This window comes from Dendrobates tinctorius, unplaced genomic scaffold (genome assembly GCF_039654945.1).
Source record: "Dendrobates tinctorius isolate UK_male_01 unplaced genomic scaffold, ASM3965494v1 ptg000029l, whole genome shotgun sequence".
In the NCBI taxonomy this organism is placed as follows: domain Eukaryota; kingdom Metazoa; phylum Chordata; class Amphibia; order Anura; family Dendrobatidae; genus Dendrobates; species Dendrobates tinctorius.
The window spans coordinates 40,893,827-40,921,249 of record NW_027361697.1 but is presented as its reverse complement, the minus strand read 5'-3'; the positions used below and the strand labels follow the sequence as shown (position 1 = coordinate 40,921,249).

At 45.9% G+C, this 27,423-nt stretch overlaps 2 protein-coding genes across 4 annotated transcripts in view; both read right to left on the bottom strand.

Moving 5' to 3' along the window:
- Positions 1-1,841: 1,841 nt before the first annotated feature.
- On the bottom strand, positions 1,842-8,428 carry LOC141085966 (uncharacterized). 3 transcript variants are annotated; one of them, XM_073571651.1, is made up of 3 exons: positions 4,598-8,428; positions 3,385-4,474; positions 1,842-3,285 (listed from the first exon to the last, which is right to left on the bottom strand). In XM_073571651.1, exons 2-3 carry the CDS (start codon positions 3,513-3,515, stop codon positions 2,301-2,303), a joined length of 1,116 nt encoding a protein of 371 aa, XP_073427752.1. In that variant the 5' UTR covers positions 3,516-4,474; positions 4,598-8,428; the 3' UTR covers positions 1,842-2,300. The 3 variants fall into 3 exon arrangements, with proteins under 3 accessions (XP_073427752.1, XP_073427750.1, XP_073427749.1); XM_073571649.1 differs by having other exon boundaries at positions 3,385-4,819; positions 4,897-8,428; XM_073571648.1 differs by having other exon boundaries at positions 3,385-8,428.
- A 4,172-nt stretch (positions 8,429-12,600) lies between these two features.
- RTCA (RNA 3'-terminal phosphate cyclase) overlaps positions 12,601-27,423 on the bottom strand; it is a 39,478-nt gene continuing 24,655 nt past the window's right edge. Inside the window, exons 6-12 of the mRNA XM_073571652.1 lie at positions 21,613-21,671; positions 18,358-18,499; positions 17,336-17,460; positions 16,907-16,965; positions 16,655-16,749; positions 15,153-15,257; positions 12,601-13,983 (exon numbers count right to left, since the gene is read on the bottom strand). Of these exons, the coding sequence (XP_073427753.1) occupies positions 13,891-13,983; positions 15,153-15,257; positions 16,655-16,749; positions 16,907-16,965; positions 17,336-17,460; positions 18,358-18,499; positions 21,613-21,671 (678 nt within the window). The 3' untranslated portion in view covers positions 12,601-13,890. The remainder of the gene's footprint in view (positions 13,984-15,152; positions 15,258-16,654; positions 16,750-16,906; positions 16,966-17,335; positions 17,461-18,357; positions 18,500-21,612; positions 21,672-27,423) is intronic.

Genomic DNA, 27,423 nt, shown 5'->3' with positions numbered 1-27,423 from the left:
CGTTTTGTCCAGAATTTATGCCCCTGCCCACCGCTGAAAAGTGCTTGGAAATCGCCGAAAGATTCTGGACTGTCTGCAATTTCCCTAACTGGGAGCGGTGGATGGAAAACACATCCGGATTATCAAGCCCAAAAGAACTGGATCAGAGTACTACAACTATAAAAAGTACTTTTCTACTGTACTGATGGCAATTGCGGATGCAGACTGTATGTTTAGTGCTGTGGACATTGGGGCATTGGGCCGTGAGAATGACTCCCAGGCTTTTAAGAACTCGGACATGGGCAGGAGGTTGTATGGCAACAACTTCAATTTCCCCATGCCACGGCCTCTTCCCCACACCGAAGCTCCGCCACAGCCCTTTGTAATGGTTGGTGATGAAGCATTCCAGATGTGCCAAAACCTGATCAAGCCCTACTCCAGCCGGGACTTGGACCACAACAAAAGAATTTTCAATTACAGGCTGACCAGGGCCAGGAGAACAGTAGTGTTGCTTTGGTATACTTGTATCTAGATGGCGCATTCTTGGCACAGCTATTAATCTGAAACTGGAAACAGTGGATGAGGTGGTGAAGGCATGTGTTGTTCTCCATAATTTTGTAATTGCTCGAGAGCACCCGAACTTAGATCTTGATGATGTTGCTCCTAATCCTTTGCCAGAATTTACACAGCACCCTCTCAGGTCATCCGTTGAAGTTGGCCAAATGAGGGACCAATTTGCGGCCTACTTCAACTCAGATGTAGGACGGGTGGAATGGCAAGAGCAAACGGTGTAAAAAAATTGTCTTGTTGGTATGTTAATAAAAAAAACTGTTTTGATACCTGTTGTTGGTATGTTAATAAAAAATACTGTTTTGATACCTGTACTGAGTGCACTCTCTGTTTTTACACTTCCAATACCATTAGCAATTAGCCAGGTGTATCAGTGAATTTATGATGCTGTGTTTTGTGCATCATGAATTCACTAATACTCCTAAGTAACTATACATGCACACAAGTTGTATTACCTTTATAATCTCTACAGTCTGTGTTGAATATTAATCAGTTTCTTCAACACACGTAATGAGTATGTGGTTAATTACAAGGTATATCTATAGTTCCTTGCGTTTTCGATAATAGTTAAATGAGGACGGTACAAAAAATGCAAGGTAACAATAGATATGCCTTGCACTCAACACCATCCTCTATTCCAGGGTTTCCAAAATCTATTCCTAAATGTCCACCAACAGATCATGTTTCAAGGATGTATTTTTTTTTCCCTCAGGTGATACTGTTATCACCAGAGTAATGGAATTACTTAAAACATGATTTGTTTGTTGGCCTTGAAGAATGGAGTTGGGGAACTCTGCTCAATTCAGTGTGTGCAATACACCAGATTTCTCCATTACTGATGTTTCTTGTGTGAGTATAGGACAAATTCTGACTTGTCTTTTCCACAGCAGTCTCTTCATCCTTTTAATATTGCACAGACTGGATCCAGCAGGGTTCCCCAACTCCAGTCCTCAAGGTCCACCAACAGATCATGTTGTAATGAAATCCATAACTCCGTTGATAACTGCTTCACAAGAGCCAAAATAAAAAAGGATTCCATACAACATGATCTGTTGGTGTCCCTTGAGGACTGGAGTTGGGGAACCCTGCTGGATCCACTCTGTGCAATATTACAAGAATGTAGAGATTGCTGTGGAAAAGACAAGTCATGTAGATTGGTTTCGTTGACAACACATATCACCAAGACTGGCACAAGAAACATGTCTCAGTAATGGAGATATCTGGTGGCAAAAACGCTAAGTGTACGGCGCAGTGTGTGTACTCGGCGATTGACACAGTAACCAATCCAAATATTTTGAAAGCACAATTGCACATTTATTTTTTCACAAAAACTAAAATTAAAAAAAAAGTTTTATTAGGAATGACGTTTGGGGGAAGATTGGGATACTTTGGGGGTGTGGAGAGATGAGGAACGACTGGAGGTTGAGGAAGGGGTTCTAGGAGAAGGGGCGACGAAAGCACTGGGGAAGGGAGCTCTGGAATGGACATGGAGGCAGGTTGAGACACATTAGGAGGAGAGGGTGGATGGACGAACAAAGTTTTTGTCTTTTTCTTTGGCGCAGGAGTATCCTGCCTGGACCGATTTGCAGCGCGTGACCGCCGTACTTTGCTCGACCGCTTGGTGATGGTGGACCGTGGCGTTGCCCTGTAAAAGATGGAATGCGGGTCACCAATTTGCTGCTCTGTGGTGGCGGTGCTCCTAGAAGTGGCTGTGGCGGTGCTCCTAGAAGGGGACAAAGTTAGGTTGGTGCTTAAAGAAGTGGCGGTGGCGGTGATCCTTGGAGATGTTGTCGTGTCCGTGCTCCTAGAAGGAGACTGCCTGCCTGGGATCTGAACAGAAGTTCTAGCGGGACTACGAGGAGGAGAATTGGTGGTGGTGCTGTTTGGATGAGGAGTGCTGGCGGTGCTCTTTTGCTGAGGAGTGCTGGCGGTGCTCTTTTGATGTTGACTGGTGGTGTCGGTGGCCCAAGAAGGTTCTGTGGTGGTTTGGCTCCAAGCCAAGCTGGTGGTGCTGTGGCGGTGCGCCATACAGGAGCAGTGCTTGACATAGTGGTGGTGGCGGAGGAGTGTCCAGCAGCACACAGACTTGGGGTGGTGTAGTGGTGTCCGGCTTTGCTGGGAATGCAGGTGGCCATGCTGTGGTATGCAGCAGAAGTCGGTAGGGAGGTGTAGCGAGTCAGCGGTGGAACTGTTGGAAATGACACCACTGACTGCTGCACATACCGATTCTGCTGCATAGCCTGCAAGTAAGCAGTGTTGCAGGCCTGTAACACACTCAGCTGTTGCTCAGGACTAAGGTGTTCCGCCATGCCCTGCTCAATTTTACTGAAAAAATGGTGCGCTGGTCTGTTGAGGTCGGCCTCCAGATGGTCAAGGCGCTGGTCAACAGATTGGAAGCGGTGTTCCATGTGGTTAAAACCACGTTCCATCAGGGAAAAACTGCTTTCCATTCTGGCGGACAGCGCCTTGAGGCTGGCCTGAAAGGCTTCGCACAAGTGCATGAACTTGGGCATGACAGGCCTGTCCAAGGCCCTCTGCTGCTGGCGGGTAGTGCCCGCATAACCAGTGGCAGAGACCTGGGAAAGGGGAACACCTGATGGACCAGCTTCCTGGTCACCAGCTGTCTGTGTTGCTGACCTGCAAGATGCTTCCTGGCTGTCGGATGGCTGGGACGGGTCCGAGGTCGATCGATGAAGAACTGCTCCCGGGACAGGTTGCAGGGTGCTGCTCCAAGTGCTGTGGAAAGACAGGAAAAACATTAGTATCATGCATTAACAAGAAGCATAAGCTGTGGAATAGAAAAGCACATAGTGATAAAAAAAAAAAAAAACTTACGCTCTGCTGGCAAGGACCGGTCTCAGGAAAGCCAACTCGCGATAATAGCGGTACTTTCTTCTGCGCCTTGCCGCTGAACCACTGCGAACCTGTCCCTCAGCACGAACATCAGTGTTGAAGCGGTCCTTCATCGAGCGCCAACGTGTGCGGATTTTGTTCAATGTTGGGAAAAAAAAACAAACAACATTAGACAATGCACTGAAGGGAAGATAATTATCAGCACACACACCTGATAGAACTTTGCAAACAGTCAATGCTACAGCACAAAAAAATTCTATACACAATGCAGTCACTGTTGATCCTGAGGACACTTATGTTTCCTGCTAGAATATATGTAGCAGCCAAAACAACAGTATCATCCAGAGCAAGAGTGAAAACAGGATCAAGACAGCATTTGAAAAAGCAATCACTGTTTTCCACAAGGCATTGGTGTGTTTGATGCAAGAATATATCTTGCCACAAACACACCAGCACCATCAGGACCATAAATCAATGCAGCTTCAAACAGCAGTTCAATGCAAAAAGCAATCACTGTTTTCCACAAGGCATTGGTGTGTTTGATGCAAGAAAATATATAGCCACAAACACACCAGCACCATCAGGACCATAAATCAATGCAGCTTCAAGACAACAGTTCTAAACAAATAGCAATCACTGTTTTCCACAAGGCATTGGTGTGTTTAATGCAAGAATATATCTTGCCACAAACACACCAGCACCATCTTCACCATAAATCAATGCAGCTTCAAGACAGCAGTTCAATACAAAAAGCAATCACTGTTTTCCACAAGGCATTGGTGTGTTTGATGCAAGAATATATCTTGCCACAAACACACCAGCACCATCAGGACCAAAAATCAATGCAGTATCACAGAGCATCTTTATACTTACTGAACGCCCTTTTTGAAGTTGGAGAGGCGCTGTCCCAGCCATCCATCATCACTGCGGCCACCTCATTCCAGAGCTGCCGGGTCACCACTGTGTCTTTGTACTGCTGGTCACGGCTGTCCCACAACGGGATATGCTCCTCAACAAGGCGGATCAGGTGCTCGTTGTCTATGTACACATCTTCGTCATCCCGTTGTGGAACCTAGAAAAAAAAAAATATTAGAATGTTTGTAATTTTGGAGAATGAAAAAGATAGAAAAAGAAACAGAGAAGAAGCAAGAAGATGAAAATAAAGACAGAAAAAAAGGACAGATTATATTCTAACATTGCGTGTCCTCGCCACGACTTGACTACGCTACTCCCGCTCAGACTGCTCCCGCACTTCACCTTCACTGGCCGTGTCCGATGTCTGTAAAGAAAAAATGAAATTAAAACACATTTCTAGAGGCAGCTAAACTTACCCAAAGGCAGCAACATCTTCACCTCACGATCAGCTTGGGCCAGTTCTTGCCGAGATGGCGAATAGACCGATCCAGAAGAAGACATGCTGAAATTTAAACAAAAAATACATTAGTACAATATAAAATTGTACAGGACACAGAAATTATGTTGAAGAATACTCACATTTTGGCTTCTGAAGCTTGAATCCACACTTGGAAGGCTGTCTTGTCTCTTCAAGGCTGTCTGTAGAGTATTGGTCTGGCCCTGAAGACACCTTCTTTTATCTAGACTATTCTCAAACAATGTTGCTTGTTTAGGGGGAGGTTTAGACAAGTGTCTAGACATTGTTTACTCAAAGCGCTGACGTACAAAGCGCTGACGTGAAAGCATCCAAGCGCACGTCAGCGACCCCATAGACTGTAATGCTATTTTTGGGCGCACACCGTGCGCGTGTGATTTTTTTAACGATGTTGGCAGAACAAAAAAATGCAACATGTAACTTACAGCACGTCTGGGAGCACACCTGTAAAATGAGCAGCGCACACTGAACGCTGATGAGCGCGCACAATCGCAAGACCCTACGACCACCATGTTAAAGATAGTGGAACATTGCGCGTGCGCCTGATAGCGCACGATGCGCTGCGCAATAAAACGCTAGTGTGAAACCAGCCTAAGTGTCACATAGTCTGTAGGTATATAAATACTTGACCTTTTCTGAAAGGCCACAGAGGCTACAACACCATCAAGCGAGAGGTACCACTAACCAAACAACACCATGTAGACCAAGGAGATCTCCAAACAAGTCAAGGACAAAGTTGTTGAAAAGTACAAGTCAGGGTTGGGTTATCAAAAAATATCCCAATCTCTGATGATCCCTCCAAGCACCATTAAATCCATTATCATCAAATGGAAAGAACATGGTACCACAACAAACCTGCCAAGAAAGGACCACCCACCTTTAAAACTCTCAGCCCGGGCAAGGAGGGAATTAATCAGAGAAGAAGCACTGAGACCAAAGGTAACCCTGAAGGAGCTCCAGAGTCTTTACTTGCACAAAAAATTGTAAGGCTAATTTTGCATTTGCCAAAAGACATGTGGAGCACTCCCAAAACGTATGGAGGAAGGTGCTGTGGTCAGATGAGACCAAAATTGAACTTTTTGTCCACCAAGTTAAACACGATGTCTGACACCAAACCAACAGCTCATAACCCCAAGAACACCATCCCCACAGTGAAACAGGGTGGTGGCAGTATCATCTTGTGGGGATGTTTTCCAGCAGCAGGTACAGTGAAAATGATCTGACTCGAGGGGAAGATAGATGGTACAAAATACAGGGATATTCTTGAGCAAAACCTGTTTCAGTCTGTCAGTGATTTCAGACAGGGACGGTGGTTCACTATGCAACAAGTCAATGAGCCAAGCATACTGCAAAAGCAACACTTGAGTAGTTTAAGGGGAAACATGTAAATGTTTGGGAGTGGCCTAGTCAAAACCCAGACCTTAATCCAATTGAGAATCTGTGGTCGGACTTGCTGTTCACCAGAGGAATCTAATTTGAAGGAGCCGGAGCAGTTTTGCCTTGAGGAATGGGCAAAAATCCCAGTGGCAAGATGTGGAAAGCTCATAGAGACTTAACCAAAGCTACTTGCAGCTGTAATTGTTGTAAAAGGAGGCTCTACAAAGTACTGACTTTAGGGAGGTGAATATTTATGCACAGTGAAGTTTTCAGTTATGTTGTCATATTTGCAGTTTTCTTCACAATAAGAAGAAAACCAAAATGTTCAGTTGTAGACATGTCCTTTAAATGAACTGATGCAAACTTCACAAAAAACAGTGAAATTCCAGGTTGTGAGGTAGCAAAACCAAGAAAATGCCAAGGGGGTGAATACTTTTGCAAGCCACTGTATATAACTGAGAATAGTTTGGCAGAATCTAGAGGATTTTCAGCAAGTCCCACTACAATGCATGGGACAGAGTATCAGGAAAACGCCCCGGACCTGTATTTGGGATTGGGAGTCCCTACAATTCTCAGGCTGTTTTCTGCTTCGGCAATCGACCACAAACACATATCATGTGCCTGTCTGCAGTCATAGTCATCAAATAACAAACCAATATCACAAGGGTGTCAGCGCATTAAGGACTCCAGAAATAATATTTATGAAGCGGAAGATGGTTTCACGCAGGGTGTGCACAGCTTCAGTGTGTGGGTGCGATGTCCCAGTCATGCGGATGACATACAGGTGACGGCCTCTACAGAATGTATCATTGACGTGGAGAACACAGCGGATTCCGGCCAGGCTTTCTCTTATATATGTCAGAACTCGTCAACTTTTCCAGCACCTATAATACATATCACACATCATAAAAGCGACGACTTAGAATTTATTGCAATGAACTTGTCAGCAAACCTGCAGAATGTTTATTACTGTCTCTGACATCATGGAGCCGAAATGCAGCAAACTCACACGTGCACCAGGATTTCTCATCCATATCAGCTCAAATTCATTTCTATTCTGAATTTTGAAAAATATTTGCCGGTTATCCGTGCTCTACCGCACTCTCCCTCACTTCACACAGTGCTATTTGGACACCTTCTCCTTTAAGCAATGCCACATAGAGTGGAAATTTTCCACATGGTGGAAGTAAATCTGCGCGGATTAATATGGATGAAGCGTGCCCTGAAATCCACACAGATCTCTTCTGTTTTGGAAACTCGCTTGCGTTTTATCGTGCCTCGATGAGGATACTCAGTGCAGATTCCCTGCAAAACATCTAAAAAGTAATAACACAAACATAACTTCATTTCTTTCTCCAATCCCCCCAAAATAGAAATGTGTCCACAGATAGAGGGTGATGGTTCTTCAGCCCTAACATTCAATCTATCTTTAAATGGAATCTGTCAGCAGGTTTTTGCTACCCCATCTGAGCCCCGCGTAATGTAGGGGCTGCAATGTGTCACTTACTTTACCGGGTGCTGCAGTTTTGATTAAAAACAGTTTTATCTGCTGCAGATCTAGCAGTTCTCTGAATGCTGAGCTTGGTAAAACCCCGCCCACATCACTGATTGGAAGATTTCTGTATGCATTATGCATAGCCAGAAAGCTGCCAATCAGTGGTGGAGGCGTGGCTGGACTCTAAGTAGTCATCTAGAGATAATACTTGTATCTTGCTGACAAAACAGGATTTTTATGAAAACTACAGCAAGCAGCCCAGTAAGTAACACATTGTTGGTATCAGGGTCCCTGCCTCTACATTATGTTGCTCTCAGATTAGGTGTCAAAAACCTGGTGACAAATTAATACCTTCACAATAAGGCCCAGATTCTTGATTGCTGTTTCTCCACGTTTCTGGAGTCATTTGATTCTTTTTTTAGCGGTTTTAGTATTTGCCACTTTTTATCTATACATTTTTTGCCACTTAAGTTGTCTTTCTTAAGTCTTTTTTTGCCTTCTCCCCAAAAACTTTGTTTATCCAGCTCTTTTAGACATTTACACAATGCGACTTTTAGAAAATGTCGCATAAATTTGGCGCATCTCGCTCCCGTCCCTCCCTGTAGTAAGGTTTCTGGAGGAGTTTTCAGTTTTGCACATTTTTAAACAAATTTGAGACTATTTTTTTTTTTTTCTTAAAAAGGGTTTTAGACTTTTGGTCAAAAGTTGCAAAAAATGCTTAAAGATAAAAATAAAGTGTAGTTTTTGATTCTATACACCAAATTCAAGAACCGTGTGCGCCATTTTGTAAAATGTGGTGCAAAAATATCAGCAAATAAGGGGACTTCAATAAATTGCAGATGATGAATCAGTCCCGATATCCCGAAGGGGTAAACTTTAATCTGAAAGCATTTTCGGAGCCAGTGATGAGAACTACACAAGTCTATATTTTTAGTATTTATTACATGTAAAGCTCTGTTCTACACAAAGTGGAACCAGCCTAGTCTTGGAATATGTGGGGATGCCGCCGCTGTCAGCCCCCCAACAATCTGCTTTATGGGATCCAACTCCTAAAACACTTTATAGAACAGAGGAAATCATCTGTGTACCATCACTGTACCCAGGGGTGGAACTAGGGGGAGCCCTAGGTGCTAAAAAGCCATTCAGTACTGGGGTATTTAGATACCAGATGAGGGTGGTCCATTTGACCTTTTGTCCCGGGTGAAGGAACGGCCACGGCTCGGAGAATTCATGCATAAAAAGATTCATTTGTAACCAGACGCTGTGAGAGCAGAGAAACCTAGGACACTGGCATTAGCGTTGTAGTAATCTTTTAATCCCACAGCTAACAGCAGCGTGGATCAATCTGATAAAAGAAGCGCGGGTGCCGAGTGTCGGCTGCCATCTCATGGCTGCATCCGGCAACATGCTAAGCTTCCTATTTCACAGCAACGCTACATCCAGATCACATACGAGCCACCATACATAGCTTTATCTACTGCGTAACTATATACTTTTCAACTAGACACCCAATGTAGCACCAACACCCTCTAGATAAGTTGTTCCAGGTTGTCAGACGACAGGCTGCAGTTACACAGGTATTCCCCTCTGGGACGGTTATGGCATACTGATAGTCCAGGATATGCCACAAATGTCTTATGGGGGGGATCCACTTCTGGGACACAAGGTGGAGACACATACACGTGACTATTAGTGATGAGTGCAAGTGCTCGTTCCTCGAGTCTGCTGGAGTATGCACCGAGTAGCGCGGGTGCTCGAGTGACGTATTCGAGTCCCAACGCCCGCATGTGTTGCGCCTGTTAGACAGTCAAAACATGCAGGGATTGCCTGACATACACGGGGAATCCTTGCATGTTTTGTGTCTAACAGCTGCAAAACGTGGGTGTTGGAACTCAAACATGTGACTGGAGCACCCGCGCTACTCGAAGCATACTCCGGCACCCTAGGCAGACTCCAGGAGCGAGCTCTGGTGCTCATGTGACTGGAGCACCCGCACTACTCGGTGCATACTCCGGCACCCTAGGCAGACTCCAGGAACAAGCTCTGGTGCTCATGTCACTGGAGCACCCACACTACTCGGTGCATACTCTGGCACCCTAGGCAGACTCCAGGAACGAGCGCTGGTGCTCATGTCACTGGAGCACCCGCACTACTTGGTGCATACTCCGGCACCCTAGGCAGACTCCAGGAACGAGCTCTGATGCTCATGTCACTGGAGCACCCGCACTACTCGGTGCATACTCCGGCACCCTAGGCAGACTCCAGGAACGAGCTCTGATGCTCATGTCACTGGAGCACCCGCACTACTCGGTGCATACTCCGGCACCCTAGGCAGACTCCAGGAACGAGCTCTGATGCTCATGTCACTGGAGCACCCGCACTACTCGGTGCATACTCCGGCACCCTAGGCAGACTCCAGGAACGAGCTCTGATGCTCATGTCACTGGAGCACCCGCACTACTCGGTGCATACTCCGGCACCCGTTATGAGCTCATTTTCTGCTCCACCAGTTGAGAGTTCTCCTTCCGTTCTCCCTCTGGTGGTGACAAGAGGTAGTGAGGTTGGTTTAAGTGGTAGTGATCTGCCACGTGATGAGGAGGATAACGATTGGATCTCTGGAGTATCAGACTGGATATAAGACAGCCGACGCCCTATCCTGGTGCTGGTGATTCAGTCTGCTTCTCAGGTCTTGGACTTCAGCTCTCTTCCAGTCTTCTTAAGTTAAGTTTGTTTTTGCTAATGTTCACACTTGCGCTTGTTGGTCAATTCAGTTTCTTGTGTGATCAGCCTGCCCCTGCTGGGGCTATGCTGAACTTCCACTCCTATTTATCTGTATTTGCCAATTTGCCTTTTTTGTCCCTTATTAGATTGGCCTCTTTTTGCTCTGTTTCAGAATATTTCAGAGTGCTGATATAGTGGGAGAAGTCTAGTGACTTCAGGGTTAATTTTGCTATCAGAAGTGTTGGACATTATTTTGGTAGGGTTTTTTGGCAGATTGCAGACAGTGACTTTCCTTTCTAGTTAGTCGGGCCCCATCGTTTGCTCAGCCTATTTTCCTGCCTTTGTTTGTGTTTTCATCTTTTTTCACCGTCAATACATGTGGGGGGCTGTCTTTCCTTTGGGGTCTGCTCTGGGGCATTTAGTTTTCCTCTTTTCCTGCTTTAGGCTTATGTAGCTCTCCGGTTGTGATGAGGCGTCTAGGACCATCGTAGGAACGCTCCACGACTGCTGCTAGTTGTGTGGTTAAGATCAGGGATCTGCAATCTGCATAGTTACCAACCTCTCTGGTTTTCTGAGACTTAGCTTGTTGTTTTTTTCCTCCTCGGTAACCCATTCATAACAGGCACCCTAGGCAGACTCCAGGAACGAGCTCTGGTGCTCATGTCACTGGAGCACCCGCACTACTTGGTGCATACTCTGGCACCCTAGGCAGACTCCAGGAACGAGCTCTGGCGTTCACCATTAATGACTATCTGTTCTGTACTTTATGGGATTTAATGGAAGCTGAGCAATGAGAAAATATCTACTGATGACAGTGTCTTCCGTGCTGGAGTCCCCTGTAATCAGCTGTATTCTGGGGGAAGATGTCATTTTGTTGCAGCTCCCCCCCCAGAGGGGAAATGAATAATTACAAGGTCCCAATTCAAGTGTGAGAGTTTGAACCGTCTCGCATCCCGTGGCTGGTTCTACAGATTCTTTTTTAATTTTTCCCCCATTTAAATCAACGTATGAGTGGATAGTTTTTTTTTCCACGACTAGTGGTACTTTAAAATGACACCATCCACTTTATCGTGTGATGTACTGGAAAGTGGTAAAAACTTAAAAAAAAAAAAAAAAAAAATCGAAGTGCAGTGAACTAGCAGAAAAAAAAAGCTCAATTATACAATAATTCTTTTTTAACTTTTTATCATACAGTAAAAAATGACCTGACAATATAATTCTCCATGTCAGTACGATTACAGCAATACCAAACATGCTTTTTATTTTTAAAGTAATACAAGTAATATTGGGTTGAACAGAAAAAAAAAAATGCAAATTCTGTCATTGTGATTTTTTTATTCTTGCTATGCAGTTTACCGATAAGGTTTATTCATGTTTGAGAGATCTAACTTTTACTTGAGTGGTCTATTTTTTTTTTTTATAAAATTTTAATGTGAGAAAATGTGGGCGATGTAAACTTTTGTTTGTATGTCTTTTCATATTTAAAAAAAAAAACAAACAAAACTTTAGTTTTCACTTATTTTTAGCCCTTAGGGGATTGAAACCTGCTATTGTCTAAACGCTTGGACTATATACAGCAATTGCACAGTATTTCTGGATATAACAAAAATCACAGTCTACTATTAATGCCAGCGGCGATGGCAGGAGACTCCCCCCGCCGCTGTCACGAGAACCCATCCTTGCCTCACAAATGCGTCACGGGAGCGCAGATGGCTGGCGGTCATCTGATCAGCCCAACTGATTAACATCTGTTTGATTGCTGTCAGCGCCTGGACCAAAAACAGTTGTGTGAACACAGCCTTACCAGCTCATTTCTACCCTGCTGCCCCCTTGTGGACAATTGTATGTAGACTGGGTCTTCTGTATCTTTTCGGATATAATTGTACTAAGCATGTGTTGTTGTTTTTTTATATATCGTTGAGTGATTGCGGCTGAACTTTGATCGTAGCTGATGTTGCCTAATCAAGGTGGAAGCACCTATATTAATCAAAAGAAATCTGAATTGCAATGCTTCCTGTCATTCATTTCCAACATTGAGCTTTGCTTTAGGTCTACCATACACCGGCAGAGAGCTGCTTGTTTCCCGGCCATTTCCAGCAGTCTCATAGACAATGAATGGATGCGGTGCACAGGCCTCGTTCAGACAGGGCTCTGTGCGGCAGCAGGTTTTTTTTCTCATTATCCAATCTACTAATTAAATAAGAGTTCAATCACATTCTTTCTCCTGTTTATTCGGAGGTCTGGCACAGATCAGTCACGCAGCTGTGAAATATTAAAAGGGATTTTCCACCCCTATCTCTTAAAGGGCCATTCCCTTCTCCATAAAGGAGGACTCTCGGATGGCGCTTGTACATACAAGAGCTTTGGCAACGACATGTAAACAGAAGAAGAGGTAATCGTTCAAGTACAGCTGCCAATGATAATTAGAAGCAAATTGCAAACGCGTTTGTTTTCACAAGCACCACCCAAGACCAGCCATGTATGGAGAGAAGGGAAACCACAAAGGTTCCTTACTGGTGATGAGCACAAGAGTTCGGTGCTCGGTATTCTCAGAGTATCGCGGGTGCCATGTTCGAGTCCCCACAGCCGCATGTTTTGTGCCTGTTAGACAGCCACAAAACGTGTGGGGATTGTCCGTGGACTTGAACACGTCACTCGAGCACCCGCGATACTCGATGCATACCGAGCACCCTGCGCAGACTCGGGTAACGAGCACGTGCGCTCAGCACTACTGCTTTTACATTGCGTTCTCGCCACCATGTTCAGCGGTCCTGCTGGGGCTCGGGTCTGAACCCCTCGTGATTCGGGCGGACGCTCGGGCGCAGTCTGGGTGTCCGCCTCCTGTAGAGGTATACGCTCGAAAATGATGCACAACACAACACACTTTTACTTTGTCACCACCTTTATAGTCTATAGCCCCGTATGAATCCAGATTTATGGGAGTCTGAAGGTAAGCCCTTTTAGAGACCACGGAACGTGGGCAAGAACACAATGCTGAAGGAGTCTTAGCGTGTGGCCTGATTGTAGTAGGAAAAACTAAATAAATAGCCCATACTCACCCCTGGATCTCTTGTTACTCCTCCGTCTCCCTAGCCGGGTCCCCCACTAGTCTCTTCTCCTCCTCTGACCTAGTCAGTGTGTGGCTGCTGCAGCAGATCAGTGCTCTCAATGATTGTATTACTACAATTGGCTGCAGTGGTTGTGTGAACTAGTCTGGAAGAGAAGTAAAGGAGACCCCGGCTGTGGGACGGAGAAACAGCAGGGCCTCCACGGGGGAGTATGTGCTGCTTTTTTCTTCTCAGCACATTTAGGCCAAACCTTAAATAAAACAAAGCAGCAGAAAATGCCTTTAACGCAAAGTCGGTTTCATGCCGACACAATCGCCCGATACCCTCTTAAACGGTAAAGCTGGAAGAACAGTAATACAGCCCTGGATGCGCACTGCCCTCTAGTGTCATGCTCTGGTCACTGCATGCTGTGCTACACTGTGCTCTTGGGACGGTGGTCAGACATTCTTATTCTGGAGGCCCACTCCTTGGCACTCTATGATGAAGTTGTCTGTGCCTGGCTCGTCACACTTTGTTACTGTGAATTTGGCCTGTTGGGAACAAACAGAAACTCTTATACAATAATATTATAGTGATTAGCACCATGAGAGAGCAAGTAGTAACGCTCCGATCAATAGTTCTGTGTCATACAGAGACTTCTGCCACCACACAGATACAAGGGGAGCATAATAAAGAATACGCTATTTCCCCTGTGCTTTACACTGCAGGTGACATTCCAGGAAGAAGTTCTCCTGCCAAAATTAACCAACTGGAAAACATTAATATAGAAATTAAAGCTGCTGGGAAAATGTTCAGCATTGGTCTAATAGTAATAAGCATCCAGTAAGTAGCAGTGCCGTTAGTTCTCCTGCTGGGTGCTTTACTCCTGACATTTAATCCTCCGCTCTTCACTAGCAACTTATGACCCACATTCTGGATTTCTGAATCATATTGCATCTGTGTGGCCCGTAAGTCAGGCTCTTTGTGTGCCCCTATTGGAGCCTTAAAGGGCACCAGTCACCAGGTTTTTGCTACCTAATCCGAGATCAAAATAATATAGAGCCAGAGACCCTGATTCCAGTGACATATTCCTTATTGGTCTGCTTGCTGTAAGTTTTTATAAAATCACTATTTTAAAATCAGCAGGAGAGAATCACCAGAGGACTACTTATCCTGTTATCATGTAGTCAAACCCACTCCTCCCCCCACTGATTGGCAGCTTTCTGCCTATGCACAGCGAAAACAAAAAACTGCCAATCAGAGGTGTGGACGGGGTTATACAGAGCTCAGCATTCAGAGAACTTAAAATAATATTTGCTGTCTGTCAATTACTATTGGACCAAGAGATAAAAATCTGGAGTGCTTCTTTATCATTTATTCGGAGTCGATAAAACGTAAGATATAAGCCATGATACCAGCCACGTAAAACCGCTAAATAAATGCGCTAATATTTCTCATCAGCTCCCAGGACATTGGTATCAGTAGGAGAGACCCTGCACGGCCCGAAGGACCTCAGCTAGTGAGCAAATGCAGTGCACAGCCCAGAGCCAGGCTAATCCTTCATAGACATCTTGCACATGTTTCGGACATGAATGCATTTGCAGCCGGTCAAATATTTTTTTTAAACACAGGTTTGCACTGACAAAAAACTTTTAGTAGCTCAAACACCGGTTACTTTGTGGCAGGTCTCACACAAGGAAATTTGCTAAATAATTCTTACCTTGGTGAGTAGTTCTACAAAGTGGATGGCTGTTTGGGTATGCAGGGTTAGGGGTCCCGTCTTGATCCGTGAGACTCCATCTGCCAGTGCCATAAATATAATCAACTGGAGATTAAAGAGAGAGAAAAAAAAGTTATTTGTACTTTTTGTCTATAAAAACTAACTTATGTTTAGTCTTTAAAGTTTAGTGCTATGGAAGATAAAACTCAGTCTTGAGTGGTTGCTACAAATAAAAGGAATTTTTTGGGTTTTCATACATAGGGGACTATAGTCTGTGCTGGAGCCATACTGGAAGAGAAGAAATAAGTTAAAATGGACTTTGACAAAAATCAATTGTGCCCATCTACTTGCGTGCTGACACAGAGCGAGGAGACACGGGAGTTTTGACTGCCCCGATGGGTCACCTTGTCGCGGTGGGATGACTTTTATGCTCTTTTAATCAAAATAGTGTCAACTAAGTACCCCATGTACATCCAAAAAACAAATGAAGCTTCATGCCAATCAATAAAATTACAAAACTTTATTGTGATATATGTTAAAAAGGTAATATAAAATAAACATTACATAGGGACAAAGCTATGCAAAAAAAACACAGTAAGGCAAGCAATAAGCAATATATACTCCCCTTGATGAAGCACCAAGTGAAACGCGCGTCGGGGTACCGCTACTACGTAAGGTAGCGCACCAATGCCTCCTATATGCACGTTTTTTGCATCTCAGCTTTCAGTATCTCTCATATGTGCACCTCCAGCGTTGCCACATGGCTTAAACATTTAATTGCTCTATTCTGAGTCACTCAATTGCTTTTGGACATTTAGGCATTCACTTGAGCCGTTTCACATTCAGCCCTTTAACACTAATAGGTCCTGCATTGTCTCCATCTTATTTGGGCGTTTTTTTCTTTGTCCTGAGAGTTGATTGCTGCTATTTACATATCTATTTGCATTTGGATTATATTTTCTATATATTGTCATGCAAACTTCTTTACGGCTTATTGCTTGCCTGTGTTTTTTTGCAGTTTTGGCCCCATGTCATGTATATTTTAGATTACCTTTTTAACATATATCACAATAAAGTTTTGTACTTTTATTGATTGGCATGAAGCTTCATTTGTTTTTCTGGATGTACTGTTGAATACTGAAGCTGCCTCTAGGCATTTATTCTTTTTAGGTTTATTTAAGTACCCCATGTATTTTACATGTATTACTACTGTTCAGTTACTTACTGCAGGATATTTGCTCCTTGGTTTTATGTCTGTTAATGGCCACAGTCTTGAATGTGCACCTACACATTGCACTGTAACGTGTGCTGGCCTAGGTTTTCGGTTATACATCACCCGTGTGTCACAGTCTGCCATTCTTCGCAGCACCGCATCTGATGACCGGGTGGACAGCACTTACTAGATCACTACTAAATACATGGCCTCATCTACATTTCTGTTCAGATATTTTATTACAAACCTACTTCTCTCTATATTGGCGGGTAAAGTGCTTTTAAACTACCTGGTCCTGTAAATATTCATCAACGCAGCCCCCGTGACGAAGGTTTCGGAGAAGGATTTCTGCAGCTTCTGCACCGACGCGATCTGAGGGTACGCCTACAAGAAGTTTTTGAAACAATCAAAAATATAATAATCACTCACAAATATGCCAGTTTCTTACTAAAAACTTTTAAAAAATCAAAATTACCGTATATACAGTATGTATGTATTTTTTTTCTTTATTACTCACATACTATATATTAGATAAAATTACCTTTCCGTCCTAGAGAGGACCCTGCAAATAGACAACCAGTAGATGTCTCTGCAACAATTCTGTAAAACAAGAGGAAAGTAGATGGCGTCTGGTCTCCGATGCTGCTATTCATCACGATTCTTCAGGATACAAGGACCACCTTGGTGTAGCCTCACATTCCTCCATTTATATCATCAACGTCCTGGTACCCCAGTAATCACCCCTAGGGAGTACGAGTCATGCCTCTAGCGGTACTGAATATTGCCATGCTGCATTTCTAGTTGGTTCACATATAGTATATGATCACAGCCCTAATGCATCCTAACTAGTCAGGAAATTGTACTTTCCTGGAGACATTGAGGATCACTGCTAGTGAGGCAAGTTTCGGTTTTCTGGTTATAGTACACTCGCTAGTCCATTGTTTGCTTACTAAGAAAAGCAAGAACTTACATAATCCCACTGCCATTCCCCACGGCTTTGTCTCCAGTTTCTTGAACACCTTGGATATTGACGTAGAGATCTCGGAGCTCGCGCCGTATGCAGCGTACTGCGGCCGAAATCATGTCCTTTACCATCTGCAGAAATTAAAGCACTTGCATATTCCACATTTTGGTAATCTTTAATAGCTACATGTTTTCATATTGTAAACAGAAAAAAAACAAAAAAAAAACCCTGATCTTTTGCAAAATTGATCTAAACAAATACATGTTAAAAGGGAATCTGTCACCGAGTTTTTGCTACCCCATCTGAGAGCAGCACAATGTAGAGGCAGAGATGCGGATTTCAGCGATGTGCCACTTATTGGGCTGAGAGTTTTGTTTCTTCATAAAATCCCTGTTTTATGTAGGGGCTGTGATGTGTCACTTACTTTACTGGGTGCTGCAATTTTGATTAAAAACGGTTTTATCTTCTGCAGATCTAGCAGTTCTCTGAATGCTGAGCTCTACATAACCCTGCCCACACTACTGATTGGCAGCATTCTGCATGCGCTGTGCATAGGCAGAAAGCTGCCAATCGGTGGTGAGGCCAGGGTTATACAGAGATCATGAATATGGAGCGCTAGATAAAACAAGGTGTCCTTTTAAAGCAAGTATATCCATTTTATTTTTATTATTTATTTATTAACATAACATGGATGAAAAATGTGGCAGTGCTGTCATAGGTTTACATGTTATTTTTTCCTTCTTTTTTAAACTACAATGGGTGGAGGGTTGGGAGATCATGCGATTTGTTTTATGGGAGAAAAAAAAAATAATCTGGAAAAAAAACCAGATGACAATATGATTACACCAGTCTTTCATAGACTGCCAAATTCCATTTTGCACACGTTTTTTTTTAAGGGGTCAAAAAGCGCAATAAAGTGGGGGGTTTTTTGCATTTTTTTATTTTACTGAACAGATATGTCAAGGACAACACAAAAATAACAGTGTTAAACACTTTTTTCGCACTAGTTGTACCATGTGCACGCTCACCTTGTATGGAAGGACGCCGGCTACAAATGCTCGGCCATAGATCTTTATGACTGATCCTCGATCCGTCAAGGTAATTGGCTTCAAGTATTTGACAGGGGAAACCCTGACTAAGATCTCACCTCCACCGCGAGGGTAGTAGCCCCTGAAGAACAAAACCACAACAGAAAGAAAGACTGAGGCCCAGGGGAAACTTTTTAATTTCTGGCACAAACTGTTAAAGTTGAGCACATGGAGCGGGCCACTTTTCTGTCTACTACAGTTTTAATACCTACCTGCTCTGATGAAAGAAAGATAGAAGAGTTAAAGGGTCACCTGAACATGCCCTTCTATTAACGGATTCTCTTCTGCATGCTCAAATAATATGTCAGAGACCCCGCGGCTGCTTGACAGCTGCAACACATGCAGGGATTGCTTGCCTGTCTAACAGCTGCAAGACATGCAGCCGCGCGGACTCGGACATAGTATATGAGCACGCCGAAGACACTCCGTTAGGACCAGAGCATGCTCAGATAACACCTTATCCCAGCAAGGTCGTTCATCAGTATGGAGAATCCATTCTTCTAATGCATGCGGTCAGCAGAGGAGCGCCTTATTACCCCTGCACTGATCATACATGTTAGTGCCGACCCTGGTAGATCCATACGAGCAGAAACTTTTATGAAGATGATAACTGTGAGGTGGTAGAATTTCTTTTTCAGCAACATAAAGCAGTAATCCAGATGTAATCTCTGCTGTATTACGGCTAGTGCAGACTTTGCCTTTGTAGTCTCCTTTTGGTGTTCAATGAATTTATGCATCGCTGGATTAACGGAAACCTGACATGTCCGATAATACCATTAACCTGCATATGGGTTAATCCGCAGAGTAATAGTGTCATGAAGGTGCCCGGCTTCTGCACTGAACACGATTTCTCCTGGGGGCGGCTGAGTTTCAGTCCTGCAGACATGGCTACAGTCACTTCTCACAGCACTGACCAAGGCGGCAGTAAACCTGCCCGCTGCTGACTAACAGCCAGCTCTGTGCCGATGCATGCCTGAGCCGGCTGCTACCCAGTGCTGAGGTGTGGAGATATAGAATAAAAAAAATAGGCAGCACGCCAAATTAAATGTGAAAAAGTGGATACTTTACTGATCCTCAGGTGGCAACGTTTCAACGGTGACCCGTCATTATCAAGCCAAGTCTTGATAAAGATGGGTCACCGTCAAAACGTCGCCACCTGAGGATCAGTAAAGTATCCACTTTTTCACATTTAATTTGGCGTGCTGCCTATTTTTTTTTTTTTTTTTATTTCATTAACTCGGCTGTCTGGAAACTGCTGAATAGGTTTTGCACCATTTGAATAATTTTGGTAGTGCTGCATATATATATATATATATATATATATATATATATATATATATATATATATATATATATATATATATATATATATATATATATATATATATATATACACACACACACACACACACACACACACATACACACACACACACACACAAAAAGGAAATCCAGCAAGAACTCAGCAAACCAGGGTTGGTTTGCTGAGTTCTTGCTGGATTTCCTTTTTGTTCTCCTATTGAAGGATCTACTCCTAATCCAGTCCGTGCAGGTACTTGATTACCACACACACACACACATACATAGTCAATTTTATGATACTTAAATACATGTATTTTTTTTCCACTAAAAATTAGGCACAGAGAACAAAATATCCATCAGTCAACTCATCCTGACAAGGGGATCGTAACTCTTATTTGTCTTTTTCTGATATCCTGTGGTCCAAACTAGGACAATGGACAACATCAAAGTTGAATTCAACCTTGTTGTGGTCATAAATCAGCTAATAGAAGCTCAAAAGAAGAAAAAAAAAAACTACAGATAAAAACAGTTACAAACTCCCCATCAGAATACCTGACTGATGGATTCACAGTAGTCTGCAATGTGCAGGGAATCAAAAGAGCCTGGAGAAGCCCATTTAAGTGAAAAAAAAGAAAAAAGTCCTCAAAAAAGTTTACATATAATTTAAAAGGTTATGGCCAGCTAAGATAAATATCTTAAAGATTTGAATGCCGACAGGATGCTGAAGCATAGGAATGGCTCCATACATTGTAGTAGAGAGTTGTGAAACGCTCCGATGTTTCCATTAACTACAATGAGGATAGAATCATAGAATCGTAGAGTTGGAAGGGACCTCCTGGGCCATCTGGTCCAACCCCCTGCCCAAAGCAGGATTCGCTAAATCATCCCAAACAGATGTCTGTCCAGCCTCTGTTTGAAGACTTCTATTGAAGGAGAACTCACCACCTCTCGTGGCAGCCTGTTCTACTCATTGATCACTCTGTCAAAAAGTTTTTTCTAATATCTAATCTGTCTCCTCCCATTCAGTTTCATCCCATTGCTTCTAGTCTTTCTTTGTGCAAATGAGAATAAAATGATCCTTCTACAATGTGACAGCCCTTTAGATATTTGTAGACAGCTATTAAGTCTCCTCTCAGTCTTCTCTTTTGCAAACTAAACAATCCCAAATCCTGCAACCTTTCCTCATAAGACAGGGTTTGCAGACGGGTCACCATTCTGTTCCCTCTTTTCTGAACTTGCTCCAGTTTGTTAATGTCTTTAAAATGTGGCGCCCAAAACTGGACACAATATTCCAGATGAGGTCTGACCAAAGAGTAGAGGGCAATAATAGCAGTGTGCAGGTACAGATATGTGGTCTTCTCTTCTCTGGAGTGCCAAACAGTGAGCCCCTTTATTATCTCCATAAGTGGAAGTCCCAGACATGACACTAGCACCCATCAAACATTCATTACATATAGTGCTGTTGGGCATTAGCACCCATTAGGTCTTATTGTGTGCCTAAGGAGTGGTAGAATCTAACAATGTGAAGCCGAGACCAATAAATATTTCCCCCCCTTATTTACAGAAATATTTAGAAGGGAACCCCTCATCAGATTGATGCTGCCCGAACTGCGTGTGGCATGAATCAGAGCTCACGCATTTCAGAAAAAAGCATTTTAAAGATGTGGTCACCCCTGGCCGGCTTCTCCCTGAATCACTCCAGATTACTGACACAAGCCGACTCAGAGAAAACTATTTGTCGGTAATGGTTTGGATTCATTCTGCCCCGGAGGATTGGGCAGCATCAATCTAATGACAGGTTCCTTTGAGCTGGTGGGGGGGGGGGGATGTATTGGTTTCCTAATGTCAATCACATCTCCACATTTCCATCCTGTGTTACGCAGCCGGTCTCACCTTTTCCTGATGTCACAATCTAATTTAAAGGAGAAATGTTCAGCCATCGGCTTAAAGACCTGAAGAGGAAATAAAACAAGAAAAAAAAAAAGTAAACATCAACGACTGATGCAAATAACACCCAGGATAGAAAATAGGATTTTTGGGTTGCTTACCGTAAAATCTGTTACTCGGAGCCTTCATTGGGGGACACAGAGACCATGGGTGTATGCTGCTGCCACTAGGAGGCTGACACTATGCACAAAAAAAGGTTAGCTCCTCCTCCGCAGTGTACACCCCACCGACCGGCAGGGAATTCCTCAGTTAGTGAGAAAGCAGTAGGAGAAGTAACAGAATAGATTGAAAACAGAACAAACAACTCAACTGTAACCAACCAAAGTACAAACAGGAGCTGTAGAACATGGGAGGGTGCTGTGTCCCCCAACGAAGGCTCCGAGAAACAGATTTTACGGTAAGCAACCCAAAAATCCTGTTTTCTCGTTCGCCTTATTGGGGGACACAGAGACCATGGGACGTCCCAAAGCAGTCCCTGGGGTGGGAAACAAACTTCCATCAGGCCAGTGGACTCACCACCGCTGCCTGCAGAATCCTTCTACCTAGGCTGGCGTCTGCCGAAGCGTAGGTGTGGACTTTGTAGAATTTCACAAACGTGTGAACCGATGACCAGGTTGCAGCTTTGCAAAGCTGTAGCGCGGAGGCTCTGTGGCGTACCGCCCAGGAAGCACCCACCGCCCGGGTAGAGTGCGCTCTGATCCCCGGAGGGGCCACTCGATGCTTAACCCGGTAGGCCTCCAAAATTGCCGATCTGATCCAGCGAGCAATAGTAGCTTTGGAGGCCGGGTGACCTTTTCGCGCCCCATCTGGAATGATGAAAAGAGAGTCTGTCTTTCGCAAGGAAGTCGTCCTAGACAGATAGACTCTCATCGCCCTGACCAGATCCAGCTTGTTCAGGGACCGCTCCCGAGGGTGAGTTGGACTCTGATAGAAGGACGGCAGAACAATATCCTCATTGAGGTGAAAGGAGGACACCACCTTCGGAAGAAAAGAGGGCGGAGGCCGTAGAACTACTTTGTCCTGGTGAAGTACCAAGAAAGGAGAGCGGCAAGAAAGCCGCTAATTCCGACACGGGCCGCATTGAAGTGATGGCCACCAGAAAAGCTACCTTCCAAGAAAGGAGAGAAAGGTAAACATCCCTGAGCCGTTCAAAAGGAGAACCTTGCAGAACCTCAAGAACCAAACTAAGATCCCATGGATCCACGGGCGCTCGGTACGGAGGAGCCGTGTGAGCCACACCCTGAAGAAAGGTTTTGACCTGAGGGCGGGAGGCCAACGCCTTCTGAAATAAAATGGACAGCGCCGAAACTTGACCCTTCAAGGAACTGAGAGCAAGCCCCGCATCCAGCCCTGCCTGAAGAAACGCCAGAACGGACTGGAGCGAAAAGCACATGGGTGCGATGTTATTGGCCTCACACCAAGTGAAATAGGCCTTCCAAGTACGGTAATAAATTTTGGAAGATGATGGCTTCCTGGCTCGGATCATGGTATGAATTACTCGACCGGAGAATCCTGCTCGTTTCAAAACCTCGGTCTCAACAGCCACGCCGTTAAATTGAGCGGACGAGAATTGGGGTGGCAAAGCGGGCCTTGAGACAGCAGGTCTGCCCTGTCTGGAAGCTTCCAGGGGGCGTCCGCGAGAAGGTTGACAATGTCCGTGAACCAAGACCTTCTGGGCCAATTCGGGGCAATGAGAATAACTGGAATCCCTTCTGCTTTGATCTTCTTCAACAGCTTGGGAAGAAGAGGCAGGGGAGGGAACAGGTAGGGGAGCTCGAACTGCAACCAAGGAATGGCCCACTGCGAGAGGATCTCGAGCCCTGGATACAAACTGTGGGACTTTCCTGTTGAGGCGAGAAGCTAGCAGATCTACGTCCGGGGTTCCCCAACGACGGCAAAGCTGAAGAAATACCTCCGGATGTAGGAACCACTCTCCTGCCGCGAGACCTTCGCGGCTGAGAAAATCGGCGTCCCAGTTGTCTACGCCGGGGATGTGTACCGCGGAGATTGTCGGTACCGAAATCTCTGCCCACTGGAGGATCTTGGACACTTCTGCCAGGGCTGAGACACTCCGTGTCCCTCCTTGGCGGTTGACATATGCCACCGCTGTGGCATTGTCTGTCTGAATCCGGATAGGCAGGCCCCTGAGGAGCCTCTCCCAGTGGACGAGAGCCAGATGGATCGCTCGTATCTCTAGGACGTTGATCGGCAGAGCTGATTCCTGAGTTGACCAACGACCCTGAACAGTGTGATTGCGGAACACTGCACCCTAGCCGAGGAGACTGGCATCCGTTGTTACAATCTGCCAGTGAATGGGAAGAAAAGACCGCCCCAAGAAGATGAGAGGTGACGTCAACCACCAGTTGAGTGACCGCTTGATCCGGCATGAAAGACGAACAGGGCGATCCTGGGACAGAGCTGACCTGTTCCATCTCGACAGAATGGCGTGTTGGAGAGGTCTGGCGTGAAATTGGGCAAAGGGAACTGCCTCTATCGCCGCCACCATCTTTCCCAGGACCCTCATGGTTGTTCGGAGGGACGGAAAACGTGTGGTCTGCAGCGATCATACATCCTGCTGCAGGGAGAGAATCTTCTCTTGTGGGAGAAAGACCCTTGACCGACGGGTGTCGAACAGTAGGCCCAGAAACACAAGACGTTGAGTAGGAACCAGACAGGACTTTTTCCTGTTGACGATCCACCCGAAATTGGAAAGAGTGTCTAGGACGATCGTCAAACTTAGGCGCGCCTGTTGAAAAGAGGGAGCTTTGATCAGAATATCGTCGAGGTACGGAAAAAGAACGAGACCTCTGATCCTCAACCGGGCCATCAACGCAGCCATGATCTTCGTGAAGACTCTGGGAGCGGTGGCGAGACCGAAGGGCAGCGCGACGAACTGGTAATGTTCCTGGCGAACAGCAAAACGCAGGAACTTCTGATGTCCGGAGAAAATGGGAACAAGTAGACAGGCATCTTGAATGTCTATTGAACACATGAATTCCTGCTCCTCCATGGAAGCGATTACCGAACGAACCGACTCCATCCGGAAGTGGTGAAGACGGACTCTCTTGTTGAGCCGCTTGAGATCCAAGATGGGTCGGACCGCCCCGTCTTTTTTCGGCACCACGAATAGGTTTGAATAAAACCCTGTGAACCGCTCCGATTCGGGAACGGGCACAATCAGCCCGGAACTGAGGAGAGAGGCGATGGCCGCAAAGAACCCCGGGATCAAGGCTGGATCTTTTGGAGGAAGGGATTCGAAGAAACGATCCCGTGGAAGAGAGAGGAACTCTATCTTGTATCCTGACGATACAACCTCCCTGACCCAAGCGTCCTCTACTGAGGCCAGCCAGATGTCCTTGAAGAACAAGAGTCGACCTCCCAATTGGAATGGACCCTCGGGAGTCCGAGGATAGTCATGCTGATGTGGACCGTCCAGGTCCGGATCTGGATGGTCTGCCCTGTGAAGAGTGGGATCGCCATGAGGGAGTGGCTCTGAAGGAAACCTTCTTCCTATCTTGGCGTGCCTGCGGTCTTTGTTGGTTGGAGGAGGTCTCCGCCATATTAAAACGGCAGTAAGCCCGAAAGGGTCGAAACTGACGCCTTAGTGGAAGTCTGCGAGGCTTGGACTGAGGCAGGAGAGAACTCGTGCCTCCGGTGGCGTTCTTAATAATTTGGTCCAATTGGGATCCAAAAGAGGCGCACTCCCTGAAAAGGCAGATTAGTAAGAGACTTTTTTGAAGACAAGTCCGTCTGCCAGGCCTTGAGCCAAATTGTACGTCGGATTGCCACTACGTTGCTTGACGCCTGAACTGCGCAGGATGCGGCATCCAAAGAAGCAGAGAGCAGATAATCCCCCGCATGGGAAATCTGATTGGCGAGATCGGCCAATCGATCTGGTTGTGCTTTCTCTAGGATGCCCTGACGAAGATCCTCTGCCCAAGTAGCTATGGCCTTTGCTGCCCAAGATGAAGCAAAGATTGGGCATACCGCCGTCGAAGCCGCTTCGAAGGCAGACTTCGCTAGGGATTCTATAATCCTATCATTAGAATCCTTAAGAGACGCCACACCTGAAAGTGGGAGAACCGTGTTACTAGAAAGGCTGGACACGGGCGGGTCCACTGAGGGAGAGGCAGACCAGTTGTCCGTGAGCTCTTTAGCAAACGGGTAGAGTACACCGAGGCGCTTTCCTCTTTGAAAGCGTCTGGTCGGAGCTTCTCTTTCCCTGGTAAAAATCTTTCCAAACTCGGAATGAAAAGGAAATACCCTGGAGTGTGTTTCCTCCTGTCTGAACGAAACCTCCTGATCTGAGGATTTCGCAGGGGAGTCAGAGATTTCGAAGGTGTGGTTAATCGCCGCAATGAGGTTCTGTACTGTAACCTTCATGTCCGCGTCCTGGCCAGATTCCGGCTCTACAATCCCTTCAGAAGACATATCTGAGAACGCTTCACCTGACTCGGGTGAGGAGGCACGGGAGGGCGACTGCTGGGAAGGACTAGGTGCAGATGAGGGGCCAGGAGAGGATTCCGGCCGGAGATCCTGCCTGGGCCTTTTGCGGCTTCTGCTAGCTGGCTCAGATGGAATGTCTTGTGACCTGCTGGACCCTGCAGAAGTGTCCAGGGGCAACTTATCAAGAACGGCCACTCGAGACTGAGACACCCTGGTGAGGTCTGCCACAGATTGTGAAAGAGACGAGGCCCAGCCAGGAATGGGTGGTTCGCTTTCACGTGGCGCAATAGGTGGTTCCTGGACGGGGTCATGCTGAACGGGATTGCTGCAGTCCAGGCAGATGGGAGTAGGCTGACCTGAGGGAAGTTTGCGATTGCAAGAGGAGCACGCGAAGAACTGGACTAGGGTGCCCGTGGGGACTGGCGGACGGCCACGATCAGACTTAGAATTAGACATGGTGAAGGAAGAGATGATGAAAACCTGCGGAAATGCAGGAAGGTTGGGGGACAGAAAGGCAGAGTAGGGTGTCAGTCTGCAGTTGCAGAAGTACTCACGGTCTGGTGACCCCGAAAGAGATGTATTAGGCTCTTGCAACTGGCCAGGGACCGACAGGGAGTGCTGGCCTCTGCTTTTAGTCTCCGAATGTCAGGCTGCAAAGATGGCGACAGCCCGATGTGAGGAAGCAAAAGCATGGTTTCTGTGCAAGAAGAAAGGTGGAGCTAATCGCCTCCACCAGAGGGAAAACTCGCCCTCCCCCCCTTCCCAACCACAAGCCTGAAGAGGCGGTGGGAGGGCTTAGGAACGGGCCGGCCTATGAGACTGAACGGGGCGTGGCCGTGACGGGCGTGAAAGCCCAAACTGAAGCCGGGGACTAAATTTGACACGGCGGCCGGCTGTCAGCGCGGGGCGGCGCGGAAGAACTGCGGCGCAGCCGCGCCCGCCTCTAAAGAAGACGCCGCCATTACCCCTGCTCCCAGACACAACCCTCGCAAGGATACCGGCGATGGGGTGAAGAAGGCCCGCACCGCAACTGGGGCCAAAAGAGATGCGGCGACTGGGAGGCGCAAGCAGCCGATAACCTGCGGCGCTACTTTGGCGCCGCAACCAGGCGTCTCTGTGATCTTCCTGTTCCGGTCCAATAAAAGTACCTTCTGTATCCCACGCTGTCTGTTCATCTTCTCCGTCTTCGCGCCTCGTCCAACCGACAGGCTCTGGTGGGCGAGTGGGTGGGAGGCAGGGGGCAAGGACCATCCGTATTCGCTGGCACGTCACCTGTGCTGAGCCCGTGGTCCACCCGGAGAACTATGAGTA

Coding starts and splice junctions, on each gene's coding strand:
- LOC141085966 (XM_073571648.1), bottom strand. CDS start 3,515: ATGAAGGACCGCTTCAACACTGATGTTCGTGCTGAGGGACAGGTTCGC. Junction 3,286..3,384: donor CCGGTCCTTGCCAGCAGAGC/GTAAGTTTTTTT, acceptor GTCTTTCCACAG/CACTTGGAGCAGCACCCTGC.